The sequence below is a fragment of the Pempheris klunzingeri genome, chromosome 11, assembly GCF_042242105.1.
Source record: "Pempheris klunzingeri isolate RE-2024b chromosome 11, fPemKlu1.hap1, whole genome shotgun sequence".
NCBI classification, from domain to species: domain Eukaryota; kingdom Metazoa; phylum Chordata; class Actinopteri; order Acropomatiformes; family Pempheridae; genus Pempheris; species Pempheris klunzingeri.
The window spans coordinates 23925001-23942875 of NC_092022.1; the positions used below are offsets into that span (position 1 = coordinate 23925001).

The window sequence follows — 17875 nt, forward strand, 5'->3', positions numbered from 1 at the left end:
CTGAGTAGGGAGTGAGAGGAGGCCCTGAACTCTCCATCCACCCCTCTATAAGTCGTCCTCCTCCTTCTTGCCTTGTTTTCTTTCTCTCTCTTTATTTCTTTTTCTCTATTCCTTTGTCTAAGATACAGACACACTCCCCCACTCTAGTCACTCTTTCCAGAGGTACACCTCACACTCTTTTATGGGAATAAGGATGTTTCCCAAGACATCCTGGTATTCCCAGAACTCTCTCACTCTCTTTGTGTGTATGTGTGTGAGTGTGCGCAAGTTTGTCGATCCTTATTGGGGCCACTTCTGGCATAAACATCGACCATGTGGGCACAGGTTGTCCTCGTGTGGACTTGCAAAACGTCATTTCTGAGTTTACGGTATGGTATGAATGTAAGATGTGAACTGGAACTGAGTTTAGGCAAAGGTTAGGTTTAGACATGAATGGGTTATGGTTAAGGTTAGAGTAAGGATCAGTAAGGTAAGCCTGTCCACAATGAATGGAAGTCAGTGCAATGAGTGTGAGAGACGGTGCCGTGTCCTCTGGGAAGTGTGGTTAACATACAGCAGGAGTGGAGGCCTTTGTCGGTGGAATAATACATCATGAATTTACTTCACACCATTAAGCGTCACAGGAAAATGGCATGTTGGCAACACTGAAACATTTAATTATGCTTTAAATATCTACAGCAGCTAAAGACCAACAAGATGTCTAATTAAAGGCCTTTTTGTGGAGCCTTTACCTGAAGAAGTACTTCACCACTGGAAAGATGTTTTTTTTTAGTTAAAACTGGTTTGCTTATGCAATAAAAAGGTGCAAATACTTTTGGAAGTGAGGCTATATGACCAGAGGAGACCTCATAGGCCTTAATTTCTCCGCTGTATTCTGGCTCATAGAAGTAGACCCAAATGTCTGATTCCAGCATTAAACTATTAAAACAGTTCTCTCATGGCGGAGGGACGAAAAATGCAGAAGTACAATCTGTGGTTCAAACAACAGCCCTAAAGCACACGTTATGTGGTGGAGCTCTGTGGAGGACAGTTCAACATTGTTCATTACTGCTGCATTAATGAGTTTGTTGTATTTTATTGCTGTAGATATTCAAGGCATCATGGCCTATAAGAAAAGGGTTAATATTCAGAGACCAGGATCCATCTTCAGTGTACGAGTCAGTGCTAAAAGTCCTATTTATAAACAATTAGGTACATTAGATTACATTAATTCAGCAGGAACTATTTGAAAACCAGCCATAAACAGAGTTAGAATAAACTACAGATGACCCATAACTTGAAGAGGAACCTGTAAATGTGCTGTAAGGACATGAATCAGTGACAGGACTCTTATTTCAAATGAAAGTCCTCACTTTAGTCTCCTACTCGTGGCAGTGTGAGATCAGCCCCTCCAGCCTACAGTTTTCACTTCACTCACTGACGTCTGATGTGAGTCAAAAGACTGTGAAGCACCATAACTGTAACTGCGGAGTGCAGACCGGGATGTGAGGGGACGCTGGAGTCGTTTGTTCGCTGCCACTTTTAATTAGATTAGTTTGTTTTTGCAGTTTTGTTGCTTTTAGCTGAAATCGAGAGTCATCACTGATCATTTAAGCGTTTTGTCAGCGGTATTTTATACTGGCACACATTAAAGTGTCGTTGAATGACACCAGCAAGGGACAGACATCAGTACAAATAGAACAATGGATGATCGCCAGCTTTCCCCTTAACTCACTCATCAACAACGCTTCCTTCGCAGGGTTGGACTGATGCAGGGCTGCAAATAACCATTTCACTATCAATTCATTTGTTTTGATCATTCAATTAATCGTTTAGTCTCTAAAATCGTAGAAAATGTAACACACCAGGTGTCTTGTTTTGTCCTACCAACAGTCCTAAACCCAAAGATATTCTGTCTACAGTGACATAAAACAGAGCAAATCCTCATCGCCAGGAAGTATTTAGGACCTGATGAGACGAGGAATGATTTATTTGGTAGTCACCTTTTTGATTTTATCTAATACTTACAATTTCTTAGCAACAAACATGTGTAATAATCCCGTGAATGTGTAAGATGGAGTGTACTGGTGGGGAGTGTTGTCTCTTCCCGTCTGTCCTCAGTGTGAACGTCTGATTAAAGGCTGAAATAAAAACCTTTTCTAACTGTAATCTTCTGTTTCCAGTGTGTGGACAGTGTGTCGGGGGGGGACCCGTCCCTGAAGCGTGTGGCTGTGGTGGAGGATTTCTTCGACATCATCTATGCCATGCACGTGGAGATGAGCGCCGACCCCGGCAAAGCACCAAAACACGCCGGCCAGAAGAAGACCTACAAAGCTGTGAGGCTGCTTTTATGTAAAATTCATGGTTAGAATTCAAGGAAAGCTGTGAGACATTTTCCTTTCCCCACTTTTATTTATTCCGTTTTTACACAGAACCTTTACAGCAACAATGTCGCAATCAGTGCGCTGTCACGAGCTAATAGAATAAAGAAAGCGTCAAATAATATGATGCTGGCAGTAACACACTGATGATAATGACAATTCTAAAACATGCTCCATCACGAAGGGAGTGGGGAAGCAGGAGATAGATACGAGGGGGATCATCTGTGGTGGTTACTGTCCGTCATCTTTACTCTGTCACTGTTCGTGGTTCCTTTGTAGTTTTCAGCCCTCTGTTTGTCGTTACCCATGCATCTCCTCTGTCTCCTGCCACCCTCCACCCTCAGAGTCCTTTCTCTCTCTTTCATAACTTGTTCCGTCTGTTGCTTAACAGGCTCTGTCTCTCTCTCTCTCTCTCTCTCTCTCTCTCTCTCTCTCTCTCTCTCTTCCTCTTCTTTTGGGGCTTCATTCCTCTTTTGCTGTCTCTGGCAAAAAAAAAAAAAAAAAAAGAGAAAAGAAACGGTGGCTTTGTCTTCTTCCAGCCTTCGTCACCACTGTGGGCCTGTTTCAGTTTCACGTCAGATCAATCGGGTCTTTCTGAAACTGAGCTCTAAGACACATCCGGTACGTTTCTACGCTCTGATTGACAAGTACTTTTACTTGCTGCATTTAGACAATGAATTCATTTGTGGGTCAACAGAAAAATAATTAGCAACCATTTACAAGTGATTTGTAGAGTAAAACCACTAAACATTCCTTAGTTCCTTCGTCTTACGTGATAAACTAAACTAAATATCTTTGGGTTTCGGACCTCTGTTTGGACAAAAAAAGCAATTTGATGACATCACCGCAGGCTTTTTGGAAACTGTGATGGACATTTTTCATTATTTTCTCACATTGTGTAGACAGAATAATTAACCAATTAGTAGAACGGGAAAATTCATTGATAATGAAAATGATTGCTAGCTACTGTGTTACTCCTATATTTTTCCTATTATGTGATTTTGAAATAAAAACCTGGCAGTTGCATTTGAAATTAAACTAAATTAGAATAGCAATATCAGAGAGAGAGAGAGAGAGAGAGAGTCCAGTAAATTACTTTTGAAACAATACAGTTTTATAGGTCACAGAATGTATGGTTTTGACAGCATGGAAATGGGCTGCGCTCATTATCAGCCTCACTGTTATCCAGGAATTTAATTTCTATTCCACCTTTTTTTTTTTTCTTCTCTTTGCCAATTTTCACCACTAACCCACTAATGCTGACAGTGTCCTAAACATAATTCAAGCCTCAAACCTAAAACCAAGTTTCAAAAAGTGTTAAAATCTGTGGAAATCTCCCCTTGATCTGATGATGATGCTGCTGGAGTCAGATGTAGAAACAGACTCAGAGTTTTGGAGTTCAGAGGAAACTGAAAGTAAACCCCCGCAGCCTGTTCAGGTGTGCTCTGCTGTCTCAGTTGCTGACACTGCCCTCTTTTGGTGGAAAGCAGGAAGTGCAGCCTCCACAGCTTTATCTGTAACAGAGCTGATGAGCCAGCGGGGATTTCTTTTTCTTTTGTTCGTTCTTATCGTTGACTTTTCCTTTCCTTTCTCATTATTGTTTCCTTCTTTGCTAAATGTTGAAAACTTTAATTGTTCTGCACAGATCTGGTTTGATCTGTCAGCCTGTCCTCTGTCCTTCTACAGTACAGTGCATACACTGTATACTGTGTGCTGTTTAGTCCATACGCTGTAGTTAAAGCCAGGAGCTAGCTTGCCCTGACACACAGCTTCAGGTCTGAGTGCCACCAAAGGCTGGGAGTGACATTTGCCTTTGCTTTACCCCCTCCCTCCTACACACACACACACACACACACGCACACACAGGCTGCACAGCAACCCCCCATCCATCCACGCTGGCTATTTTCCATCCTTCTTCCTCTCTTCTTTTGTGTCTTTGTGCCTCTCCTCCAGAATAAATCTTTGATTTATGCATATGCACATTCAAACACACCCAGAAATTTATAGACCTCATATCCTCAGCACCAGTGAGAGCAGTGATTCTTTTCAAAAAATCTATTAAATCTATCTATCAAGCGCTTTAAGAGTATTTGAAACAGGTAATGTGGGCCATTCTCAGCCAACGTTTGTTATATGGTGAAATGTGAACAACTTGACTTGAAGGATAAAGAGTTGTATGACAGAAAATGTTTTAGTGGTTCAATAATCAACAATAGATTTTAGTGTCAGTCCTTTGTTGTACTTTGTGTTTTAAATGATGAAAGTGACTCACGCTTTGTGAGAAAAGTACATCTCAACACAACATTTGAATGCACTGTACACGATATGAATGGGAGGGGAAGATTAACTCCTGAATAGTGTGCAAGTAGTTGTGTACGTTGGAATTTTCAGTATCACTTTCTATCTGCATTGACCATCATTTTCTTTGCCCTTTATTTACAAGCTATTAATAATGTACATGTGCATGTTGATCACCTTAAGAAAAATGTTGACCGTCAAACACTTCATACTCTAAATCAAACTAGATGCTTGAATATTACATGCAATATCCATCCATCCATCCATCCATCATACCACTTATCCTTCAGGGTCATGGGGGGGGGGCTGGAGCCAATCCCAGCTAACATTGGGCGAGAGGTCACCAGTCAATCACAGGGCTGACACACAGAGACAGAAACCATTCATACTCACACTCGCACCTACAGGCGATGTAGAGTTACCAATTAACCTGCATGTCTCTGGACTGTGGGAGGAAGCCCACACAAGCACGAGGAGAACATGTAACCTCCACACAGAAAGATCCAAGGTTCAAACCGCAAACCTGCCGGCCAGCGGATTTGAACCTGGAAGCTTCTCGCCGCGAGGCAACAGTGCTAACTGCTGTGCTGCCGTATGCAAATCGCAGTGATCATGAATTCATTCAGAAACTAGAAGAAACTCTTTGACCCACCCCCTCTGCATCTGTCAATGTGTGTCTCTCAGATAGCGGAGACGTATGCCTTCCTGCCCAGAGAGGCGGTGACTCGTTTCCTGATGAGCTGCGGAGAGTGTCAGAAGAGGATGCACATCAGCACCGCGGGGCAGGACTGCAAAGGTACAAACACAACACTGCAGCAGATGTTCCAGTCAGCAAGTCCCCTGATCTCAGTCTGAGCCTGAGGACCTTTACTACGACAGTGGGATCATTCATGCGATGATTCTGCTGCACTGTCGGTGTAGTTTTATTTGTCTGACACGAACAGGTTGGAATTTCCAAAATGATTCCCACTTGCTGTAAAGTGCTGAATATTTACCCTCCACTATGTTCTGTGTGTGAAATGTGTTCAGTATATAGTGTCCTTGGTAATTTCAATGATGGAACAGAAAAACAATCCCACAATGCAGTTCTTCAGTCTGGCAGAACTGTTCCTGTCCACGTGTGGCATAAAGCCTTTTATGGCTCCAGTGAGACGTGCTGACGAATGTCCTCAGGTGATGTCACTTGAGTCGGTGTCGCTTGGTTCTGAAGTTTACAAGTTTGAAAAAGAAAGAAATCTGTTGGTGTGGAGGTAGAAACAAGTGAGCTCACGTCAGCGAGAGGCTCCGGACACATGAGCTGCCGCCAGCATACAATAGTTGCATTGTGGGTAAAGTAAGAAACTCGGTTTGGACACGTCATATAGGGAACATCATCTCCGGTTCTGCTGCATTGGATTTGATCTTTTGTTAATATATAGAACAGGAGGACATGAAACCTTTCTGGGAGCCTAAAAGGGTCTCAGCACATTGACAGAGATTCATGCTGTTGTCTGTAAAGGTACAACAGACACAGACCATAGTGGTGGAGTTGACTATCTTACTGCTAAAGCTAATGTGAACTCCATCACTACCAAAGTAGACATGAGCAGGTGAAAGACGAACTAATGAGAAGTTAAAAACACACTATTCCCACTTCTTCATTCTCTCTTTATTCACCTAATTCACGCATTTTAATTAAATTCAACACTATTGGCATGAAGTCCAGTTCTGGCAGAACTCTCCCTCCATTGTTTTTCCTTCCCCACGCCATTAAAACATGAAGGTTCAAAGAAATCCTCCCCTTCCTTCCCTCGCCCTTCTTTCTCCACGATGTCTTTCAATTACAATCCCCTTGCTGTTCTCCCTCACATATTATATTTGCCCTCCCCCCCGTCGGCAAAATCGTCAACATGTCCCCTGATTATAAAGAAGTGAAAGCTAGAATTAATTAGGCAGATTAAAACCAATCACAGAGAGGTTTTCTGAGTCCAGTTGCACTTCATGACAGAACTGTGACAGAATTGTTGATACTGATTTGGACTGCAGTATTTGGCGCCATTTGACCTTTTAATAATTATGATTTTATTAAATATTGCTTGTTCCACCCAGATTTGTATTCCTGTGAGGGTAGAAGTGCCCTGCATATCTGGGAAGAGGTGATTTGTTTTCTATGACAAATTGAGAAGTAGCCTGTGTGGAATATAGAGTACACATGCTGCGGATATGTTTTTAAAGTTACATGTACAGCGTTTCTGCCAAAGATACAAGGCACAGTGTTAGTCCCACCTTCCTCATGTTCAGCGCCTGTTGCTTACACCTGTCACTTATCCCGATGAAGCGTCCACAGCATCTGAACAAGGAGATCATGAAAAAAAACAACTGGTTTTAGATGTTTAGATGCTTCGCTGTGCTTCTTTTCCTCCGTTCCACCAGCAATGGTAGCCAGAGGACATCTCTCAAAATCCACTTTAATGTACGTGAGACGTAAAAACACTGATTGCGGACAAAGTGCTATATTTGTTATTATTGTGTAATTAGTTGTTTATGAGCTGCTGTAAAACCACCGACTCTTCTGCTGTCAGAAAAGACATGACATCACATTACTACATGTACGATCTAAGAGCCTAAAGAGTTTGGCTCCAGTTTGGCATTGTAACTTCTACCACGAAGCCTCACTGGTCTTTTCCATACAAAGTTCCCTTTTTTGTTCTGCTGCCCGGCTGCTGCAGCTCAGCAAGGCGTCTTCTCTCTGCGTGGACACCCAGAGAGAAGACGCCTGCTCAGACTGACTGCTGAAGCCTCACGACTCAACTGAACATTGTATTTTCTCAGCGTCGTCCGAGCCAGTCTGGAGACGAGCAGCCATTACAGCCGTTACCACGTCGGCTGCACATGGCCTGTTTAAGACACACAGAGATATGTCTTTAATAACGGGAATATGAAATGTGGAGGAATGTGGAACTTAATAATGTCGTAGAGTCGTTCAACAGAAAATGTGTCTCAGTTTGGACGTTTTTTGACTCTTCCTCTCAGTTAGGTGCCGGCAGAAAGACGAGCCGACATCCATTGTACATTACTGCTCCCCCCATCCTCTGCCAACCCTGCCACCCCCCATTATATATTTTCCGCAACTACTGGCACCCTGAAGGCCTCCCCCACACACTCCCATCCCTCCCTCATCCCTCCCCCATCCTTCCATCCCCCCTCCAGCTTGTCCATCTCTCTGTTTTCTCTCCTCCTTTGTCCCACCCACCATCCCCACATCCCGTTTCCAGCTCCTCTTCTAGTTCTCCCTCCCATTATCCCCGTCTCCACTGCTCCGAGCTGCTCCTGTCCCGTCCCTGCAATCCTCCCCTCCTCCATCCCTCTACCCTCCCTCCCTGGCTTCCTCACCATGTCATGTCAGCCCCCGACGCCCCCCCCCCACCCCTTGGGTTTTCTCCTCGTCCCTCATTAAACAGAGGAGTCATTGGAGTGTCCTGTCTCTCTCCTCAATTAGCCTAATTAATGGCTTTTAACAAAGAAAATGGCCCAGGAAACGAGCTCATTTTCCACATGGTCGGGGGAGAGAGGGAGAAAGAAGCGGTTCTGTTGGGGGGCTGGGGGAGAAATCTGAAGTCCAGGGTAAAAAGACAGAAAGTGCCATATGGAAGAAGACATTTGAAATGAGAATGTACACAGAGGACGACAAAAAGAGATGTAGAGGGTGAGGGGTGAGAGGGGGGAGTCAGGGGAGGGTTCACAAAGAAAACAACCAAATGAAACAGATTGAGTGACATAGCTCAGTGTCACTACCGTTTTAAGATGAACACAGGAACACACGGACCACATCCCTTTGCTGTTCCATTCTCACAGAGAAGTCAGGCTGGTTGTGACTACGGGTCAGAGACAAGCTTCTCTTCGGTCGATCACATGAGGGTGATTTCCTACTTTAACATGTTCTTAGTTTCAGGGAAGACCTTTTGAATTCCCTTTTTTGTGTGAATTTGAACACACCATCAGTGTGTTTGCCTGGACCAGCTGGACAGTGTCACTTCTTTAAAAAGGGTCAAGTTACAAGGTATAAAATCTAAATATGAGGTTTCCACAGGACATAATAGATATGATTTAATCAGAATAAAACAAGCTAAGCAAACACACACACACACACACACACCGAGTAAAGACAACAGACATGATACTTGAGCTCTGTGTGTGTGTGTGTGTGTGTTGTGCCATCATGGATGCCACTCAGAGAGAGAGAGCAGCTAATTGCCTTCCTACCCAGTGGGGGTTTGGCCTCTCCCCGACATGCATTCACGAACATACACACAGATGAACACATACATGAACACACACACACACACACACGACCTCAGCCCCCTTTATCGCTATGCTTAAGTGACTTCCACTAAAGTTCAGCTGTGAATTATTAAATGCAATTAATCAGCGTGGACCAGGGCCATGTTTAATTGACACAGGCAGCAGGCTCACTGTGTGTGTGTGTGTGTGTGTGTGTGTGTGGGGCCATGCTTGGTTGTAGGTCGGGGAAGAGTTTTCTCTTTTTATATACAAAAAAATATTCTGTATTTCTGTAAAAAAAAAAAAAAAAAAAGCAGAGTGCGTCTCTACTGTCAGTGTAATTGTACACACACAGTATTTATTACAGGTTTCTTTGGCAAGACTTTTATTATCCAACTCAAAAATCTAAAGATAGAGGGTGTTGCATCCTGTTTTCAGCCCAATTTGTGATTTATATCCAACTAAAAGACATAAACTTTCTCACATTGCCAATACAAATAGCCATTAATCTACAGCGTCATCTTCATGTCACGATCTTTGTCAGCTATGTCCATATGAAGCAGATGTTGTGACGACGACTCTTTAATGAAGTTGCTGTGGGAAAAGACCCATCATTCACTGTGCAAGTTCTTCATGTGCTGAGTTTTTTATGCGGACGGTGCTCTTGTGTTCTTAGACAGCTCGTTCTGGCACGGGAGCTAGTTTTTTGGTGTTGACGCCCAGTGAGACCCTGCATGTGATAGCCGTCTGTACGGATAAAATGAACTCGACACTGAGGAGGCACCCTATTCATCTCGACTACGTGTCTGCTGTCTCTTTATTTTATTCTACTCATGCTTCCAGCGATGAGGAACTACAAGAGTTAGTAACCTACAAACAGAAGTGGTTTGATGTCATTTCTCATTCGTTGTTTCACTTCGGATTTAAGATAAACTGCTTTACCTATATGCATGAAACCCTTTGTCTTAGACACCTCTCCTAAAACCAGCATATCTAAACCTGGGTTTCCTACTCACACAACACTACTGTCAACTATGACACCACATGACACACGAGTGCACACACCTAAACAAGTCACACACTTATTTAATTCTTTATTTTGCTGTACACATGTTGCAAAACATCTCGTGTCCAAGATCGTCATTGTCCTGAGCGAGCAGGGCTTCCTGGGAACCTTGTGGCAGCTTTGTGTCACCTAATCAGTCAGCTATCACAGCCAGTGCCTGTCTGGAGAATACACACACACACACACACACACACTGTCACGCACTCTGTCTCTTTCTCCCGTCCTCGTACAAGACTATCAATCACCGATCAATGATGACGGTCCTGTCTATTCTGCTAAGCCCTATTGATCTTGTGCCCCATATTCATGTCCATTCTGTAGGTGTACCAGACGTTAGACACGTCCTCAAGGGGTCAGTGGATTAATGACTGAAAGAAGAGGCACAGGAGAGATGTATTGGTCGAGATAGTGCAGTTTTAGGTGCTTTTATTTCCTGTTTTCTCTCTTTCCTTCTATGAATGAGCTGTGTAATGCCGTGAAAGGTTTTTGTTTTAAACATATACGTCAACTTTGTTTACACAGCCTGAACCTAATATCACAAATTTGATCCAGGGGCTTTACAAGTTGTATATCGTACACCCTCTATCCCTAGACCCTCTATTGGGTTACAGAAAAACTCTCCAAAAACCCCTTAACCAGGGAAAGAATAGAAGAAATGTCAGGAAGAGCAGCAGAGGTACATGAGAGAGCTGGTCTAGCACAGAGAAGAAGCCTGAGTGAAAAGGACAAGGAGAAGAAAATGTGGAGGGAAAAAGATAACTGGAGGTGAAAAGATGTGTTTTAGGTTTGAACTGAGAGGGTTCGACGTTGTCGGGCTGCATCACTATGTGTGTGTTGCTTTTCCTCCGACTCTAGAGGGTCCTCTAGTGTCGGCTTCCTGGAAAGACATGATGACAGACAGCATTAACAGTCGATAGGTTTGACAGAAGACAGATAAAATCACACATACCATGTCCTTTTTTTATTGTTTTATGAAATAATTAGCAGTTTGTGTCTGCTAATGTGCATCTCCTCCCTGATTATCTACATTCAGACACCAGTTTATTAGGTGCACCCAGTTTGAACTAGTGCAGTCTAATACGATAGTCCTGCATTAAGTCCCACCTCATAACATCATGTTGAGTTTGAGGTGTTGATGTAATATATTATACAGTATACAGGGCAGTTCGATCCCCAGCTCCTATGGGAAACATGTCGAAGTGTCCTTGAGCAAGACACTGAACCATAACTTGCTCCTGAAGCCTTGCCGGCTTCAGTGTGTGAATGAGTATAAAAGAACACTCTCCTCCATGTTACATTTCCTCCTGTGTGAATGATGCGTGAATGTCATGTAAAAGCGCTTTGAGTAGTTGAAATAACTAGAAAAGCGCCATACAAATACAGATCATTTACCATTTGTAATCAATGTGGAGGCTGCCGTCTGCATTGCATACATTATATAAAGAGGAGTTTCTGTTGCTAGCCCACCATCGCTGATTCTCAGTGTGCTGCGATGGTCCAGTGCTGTTGTTGAACTTTGACATGAGCTGCGCTGACCTTGAATGCCGAAGGCTACTGCTTGTGCGGCGAATACTGATGTAGGACAAATCTATACACCAACAAATCACCATCACGTCAGGACCAAACTGAAAACATTTTTTTTCTGTGAAATATCAACCTTCAAATTCAGCGCCCAGGTTTGTTACAAGAGCCTGTTTGAGTCCTACAGTAATCTACATAGTAAATAGATATTTGGTAATCAGAACACACAGAGCAATTACTAGTGTTTTTATTGGGTTTGCACCACCCTCCATGTTTGGGGACTACTACTACATACTTTTTTTATGTACTGTGTTTTCCCCTGCTCTCTTCCTTCCATCCGTTTCTTAACTTCTGCAGAAAAGGACACATATTTGTACAATATCATAATGAAACAGCAATGTCTCAATGACGAGTGTATGAAAGTCTCGGAAAGGAAATTAAAATAACATTATGCGACTATTTTACCTTAAAATAACAGCTTCAACATCATTCTGATGGTACCCAGACTTAGAATAGGAATCTTTCATTCCCAGCCTGCACCCTGAACATCTGCTCTTGTGCTGTGTAACTTGGGTTTAGTGGGTATGAGCTCCGGGGAGGTGTGTGTAATGCTTTACGGCGCTACATCACACACCACCTACTTGGGTCTTTAGCAGTCTATAAGAAGCTGGCTCTGTTTTATCAGCATGGACATCACGGCAGTGTGGACATGAGGCGAAGAGACCGAGAAGGATGTTGATGGTGACAGAATCTAAAGTACTTCACCTGTTTATGTCGGTGCCAATAACTAAGCTGTAGAGCTGTGGAAGAGCCTCATGTTTCCACTGTAATGTGAATATGGTGTAACGTGTACAGATAGACAGAAAGAGTAGAAGAAACAAGAAGAAGCCTCACGTGGAATATGATCTCAGATCTTCTTATTGTTATTTTCTCTTAAAATCCTCTCCTCTCTCCTCTTCAGAGAACGACAGGCCGAGCTCTCTGGTGTTGGAGGTGATAGACTACAACATGCCTCTCACCACCACCTACATGAAGCAGATGAAGCTGCAGTGTATGGGCAACAACAAGGTACGTGGGGTCACTGCGACCGAGCTGCATGTTAAACAACGGAGACACGCCGACTCTGGTTCTCGGCTCCACCTCGGGAAGCTGCGGCGCTAAATTATTATTTTTTCTCTAATTATATTTCTCTCTGTTGTGCCAGACAGAATATATGTTGCGTGTGTTTCCGTGCACCCTGAGACCAAAAGAAGTTCCTTAAGAGTGGATCATATAGTAAATCTTGACAACTGCTTTAAAAGCAGTCATCTCTTTTGTATGTTGGAGTATTGTATGTGACAGGTGTGTAGGAGGAAACCAGGAGGCCCACTAATGCCTTGGTAGGAAGAAAACTCCCACTCACTGTCTTACAATTAAAACACTGTAATGAGAAGAAATACCAGTGATTCAGTGTGACGCTTATAGAGGTCAGTGGGCCAAAATCACTTCTTAGTAAGTATGAGATGTTGTTGTTTGGATATGCTCTGTATGGAGCGTGTTTATAGCTGAATCTCACGTAGCATGTGAGGTGTGGGCTTAGGTGTGGGCAAAAGCTGCCATGCATATGCAATTCATTATCAGTTGAGTCCCAGGTGTTTTACGGATTAACCAACGAAACATTTAGTCAGTAAAGGGCCAAAAAATTCTCTTTGGATAGCTTGTTTAGACTGAGCAACTTTCCAGAAACCCCAAATATTCAGTGTACAACGACTGAAGCACCTCACATTTGAGAAGCCGGGGATGTTTTGTATTTCGTGCAGCTACAACTACATGATTAGCAAAATGGTTTTCTTTCTGTTTATCAACTAATTGGCCAATTATTTTAACACTAATCTACTCTGTTATGTTATGTCTAATGTTCTGTGATACATAGTAAGTGGAGAAGGGAAGAAAATAACAGATATATTAACCAGTCCTCCAAATTAAACTAGAAAATGTGTTGTTGGCTGATGCCATCTGGAATCACAGAGGGTTTAGCTGATCTGATAGTTGGAAAAATAAACGTGTTTTATGATGTGCCAACGCCGTGATTAAGTTTTGGCACAACCATGACATAAGTACTTAGTGCAGTGCTGCTGTTGTGAAGGTTAGAAAATACTGATGACTATATCGCCTAGTAAGGTAAGGAATTATCCCAGCCCCCCCCCCCCCCCCCCCCATGAGTGAGAGGCTTTATAGCAGCATCATCTCACTTCCTCCCTGTTTTCAGACGGACAACAGTCACAGTTGCTACGGCTGCTAGAGGACCGTCTTTTGAGCCTAAACATCATTTTAGCTGCTGGATCAAAGCATCAGTCCTTTGACTTGGAGGAGCCTCCGTCATATTGATGCAAAAATTCACGTAACTCCAGTATTTCCATAAATTAGTCTTGCTAGTTGATTTGCAACATTGCCCGCAATTAGATATTAATGAGGTAACCAGGTAGAACTTGATTAGACGGTTGAAAGGACAATCCATCTCAACTCGCTGAAGAAGAGGTGGAAGAGCACTGAGGTTGTGAGGAAGAGCAGTTTGTTCTTTTGTCGATAAGTTATGTGCTGGCTCGGCCACACACACACACACACACACACACACACACACACACACACACACACACACACACACACACACACACACACACACACACACACACTTAAGCTGTGGTGGGGGGTGGTGATTGGTATATTCCATATTGTTCCCACAATACCACCACCACCACTCCACCCTGTACCACTGTGACTATCAGTACCACACACTCACTGTCAGTCATATTCCTGTGTGTGTGTGTGTGTGTGTGTGTGTGTGTGTGTGTCTAGATAAGGGGTGGGGGAACAGAGGGTTGAGCTCGTTCCAATTAAGCCAGGCCCCTGAGCGTCAAGTTAATTAGCTGAGGAGAGAGAGAGAGGAAGACACAGAAGTGCCAATTTACACTGGAATGCCAATATATCTGCCTGTCTGTCGGTCTGTCCAACACACACACACACACACACACACACACACACACACACACACACACACTCTCACACACACACACACTCTCACACACGCAGCATATCTCAAATACACACAGTTCAATACTTTTACCTTTCTCCACACTCTCCTTGTGTTTCGCCATTTTGCTCTCTTGCGCCCACACACACACACACACACACACACACACACCTGCAACATCCTCTGTGACTCCTGTTTTCTGTTACAATTATACTCGGCTGTTTGGTGACACCATGTCAAAGCCGCTCTAATTAGTTCAGTCTGAACTTCTCATTATGACCCTAATGTCAGAGTCCAGGAAAGTCTAAAAGGAACGTCTTCCTCTCACTTGCAGTGAGCATTGTTGTTCGTCATTATTGTTGATATGAAAAAAGCAAAACACCTTTCTCCTTTTTTTTCTATATATCTCAGCAATGTGACATTAGCAGTGAGCGGAAGGAAGGTTAATGTTTGTCAGGACTGCTAATCATTCCTCACACTTTAATGATAAAGGAAGTGGAGTCAGTTCTGTGCTCTATTCATCAAATGTCACTTGAAGATCAGTCAAGTGTTCACGTTGGAAAACAGTTTATGTTACACATCTATCAGTGTTATTGCACTGATCTGCAGGACTGCATAAGAAGCAGCCTGTGAGTGATAAATGAAAAAAACGTTGGTTAACCTCTGTAGGTGCCGCCTGCAGAGGTTAAGGTCGACTGATGTGCGATCTTGATCCATACCACACATCTAATGGCCGAGGCTATGTGCCGATATTCAGCATCTTTCACCTTGGGTCAAGTTGTTAGGCTGTTATTATACCAGAGAGTTTCAAGCATGTCCTACACATAAGTAACAGTATAGAAGCTATAACTATATAAGCACGCAGTGTAAGCCACATATTGCATGTAACACAAAGAAAAAGTTAAAATATTTATAGCTGTACTGGAGGAACCTCAGTATCAGCAGCAGAAATCATGACTGGCATTGAATATTCAATAGAAGTCAGCCCAGTATATAGTAAATATATTGTTCTCAGTTGTAATAATATGGCATGTTTTCATAGTAGAGGTTATAATTGTGATTCTATTGTGTTCCATTCTGTTGTATTCTGTTCTGTTCTGTTTCAAAGGCGTATGAGCAGCATTAAAACACTTTAAGTTCGCTTTGTTTCACCATCATATCACAGTTATTCATCTTTTATATCCACAAAAAGATACATGAAGTCAAAGCTGTTCTGCAAACAGCTGTTTTAGAAAGAAAAATAGCATCAAAACTACCTTCTGTCTTTTTTTTCACTTGCTTCCAAAACAAATGTGCAAACTAGCCAGATGAAGGTCTTTGGAACATAGGTGGTGGTGCCCATGGGAAATGCGGTCTTCATTCGGGGAAGCACCACTGATACGGCGGCTGCCAAAAAATGAGAGTTCCTTGTAGTTGCTTTAAATTATTATTATTTTTTAAGAATTGCGACCGATTAAGAAAAATGAACTTGTCGGTGCTCCCTGCTGGGCAAGCTGTGCTTCTTCACTGCTCTGATATTTCCTGTTACTTACTGGCATATGTAGTGGTGCAGCTCTTCTAAAAAGTACTGCATTCTGAGTATTCTGTTGCTATTGATTTCTTTTTTTAAGTCAACTTTTGATTTGTGCTGTTCATGCACCCTCCAACCTCATCCGCCCCCACCTACACTGAAACTCTCGTATGTGATAATACAGTATATTTGTCAGATCAGATTCTTCTCAATTCTCCAACTGGATGAGTTGAGGTGAACTTTAGCAGATGGTATAGATTGTGTATATGCATTCTGTGTTTGTGTGTGTGTGTGTGTATGTGTGTGTGTGTGTGTGTGTCAGGATGAGACTGTGCTGCAGGAAGATTATAGTGTTCGGCCCAGAGGAGCAAAAGTACAGACAGGAATAGAGGAGCAATGACTCACTCACCTATAGAAATAACACTGGACATGAGGGAGCATTAGGTTCAGTCTGTGTGTGTGTGTGTGTGTGTGTGTGTGTGTGTGTGTGTGGAAGCAGACAGTGCAGAACAGTTGAATAGCATAGCATTCTGTGAAAAAAGGTCGCAGTCTTTTGTGTGGGTTGTTATTATGAAGCAGAGAGCGAGAGAGCATAAGGGAAAATGGGAGAGAAGTGGGGAGAGAATCATCTGTGCCTTTACTCTAGAGACAATGAGCCAAAGGTAGACAGAAGAAGAAGAAGAGAGGAGCATGCACTGCATATTTGTGATGTGTGAATCCTCCACCGGCTCCATTAGCACTCATCCCAAGCCTCCGTTCATCTGCCCATCCCTTTATCTTTCCCTCCATCCGCCCCCCGTCCCAATTCAATAAGAGGAGGAAATTACCCAGGATGCTTCCTGGCAGGGGGGCAGGGTGCGGTGGGGGAGAGCGGAGGGAGGCTGCTGCAGACAATGTAGAAACGGGTGAGGAGTGAGAGGAGAGGAGACAAGAGGGGGAGGAGAGAAGGAGCGATGGCAGGGCGGTGGCTCTGTCTGGCTGAAGGAAGGAGGAAGATAGATAGAGAGGAGGAGGAGGAGGAGGTGGAGGAGTGAAAATAAGGATGGGAGTAGGTGGATGTGCTTGGCTGGGATGGAAATAAAAATGGAAATAGAAAATTTGTAGGTGACAGTGGGGTGCGAGGGGGAGGTGGAGGAATGGGAGGAGGGGGTTGGGGGGAGGTTGGAAGGGAATCAGAGAAGGAATTAAAAAAGGAGAATGAGGTGGTTCATTATCGTTTATGGTCTCCCCTTCTCCTTCTCTCTGCCCATTATTCCAGCTACCTCCAGAGGAAAGACATTTCATTATTTTTGGGAGGAGGGGTCTGTGTGTGTGTGTGTGTGTGTGTGTGTGTGTGCAGAGGGGGAGATAGGTTGGGGGTTGGTCTATTATAATTACTAAAAGACTGTTGAGAAGACAGCAGAAAAAAAATCATACTTTTGTAGATAAAAAGCTTGGCCTTGGACTCAACCTTTTTTAGCAGACAAAACCTTTTGTCCACAGCAGTCGGTCGGCTGAAGAATAAAGCAGCAGGAAAGCTGATCCAGGATCATATTTTCCTCACCGAATCTCTCCATACGCAGAGGGTAAACATTAGCCTGAATTAGCCAGAGCTCTGCGCTGCATCAAGACGCCAAACATTTGTCAAATAATTCTCACTTCTCCCACCAAACTCCAGATGTCAGGATGGTGGGGGGGGGGGGCGCTCCCTAGAACTTTAGAAGGAGGGGATATAATGTAAACTACCCTAAAGCCTCACACACTAATGAATTGATGTGGCAGGTTTCTATAGCAACACGTGAGCCGTGGTGGACATCGGTATCCCACAGCCCTGAACTGTATGTTTGAGCCGGATGAGCTTTTAATAACCT

General features: G+C 43.3%; 1 protein-coding gene across 1 annotated transcript in view; it reads left to right on the forward strand.

Moving 5' to 3' along the window:
* The window catches only part of LOC139209894 (nucleolar protein 4-like), a 137923-nt gene that overhangs the window by 29545 nt on the left and 90503 nt on the right, over positions 1-17875 (forward strand). Inside the window, exons 2-4 of the mRNA XM_070839783.1 lie at positions 2163-2315; positions 5343-5454; positions 12467-12573. Coding sequence (XP_070695884.1) covers positions 2163-2315; positions 5343-5454; positions 12467-12573 — 372 coding nt within the window. The remainder of the gene's footprint in view (positions 1-2162; positions 2316-5342; positions 5455-12466; positions 12574-17875) is intronic.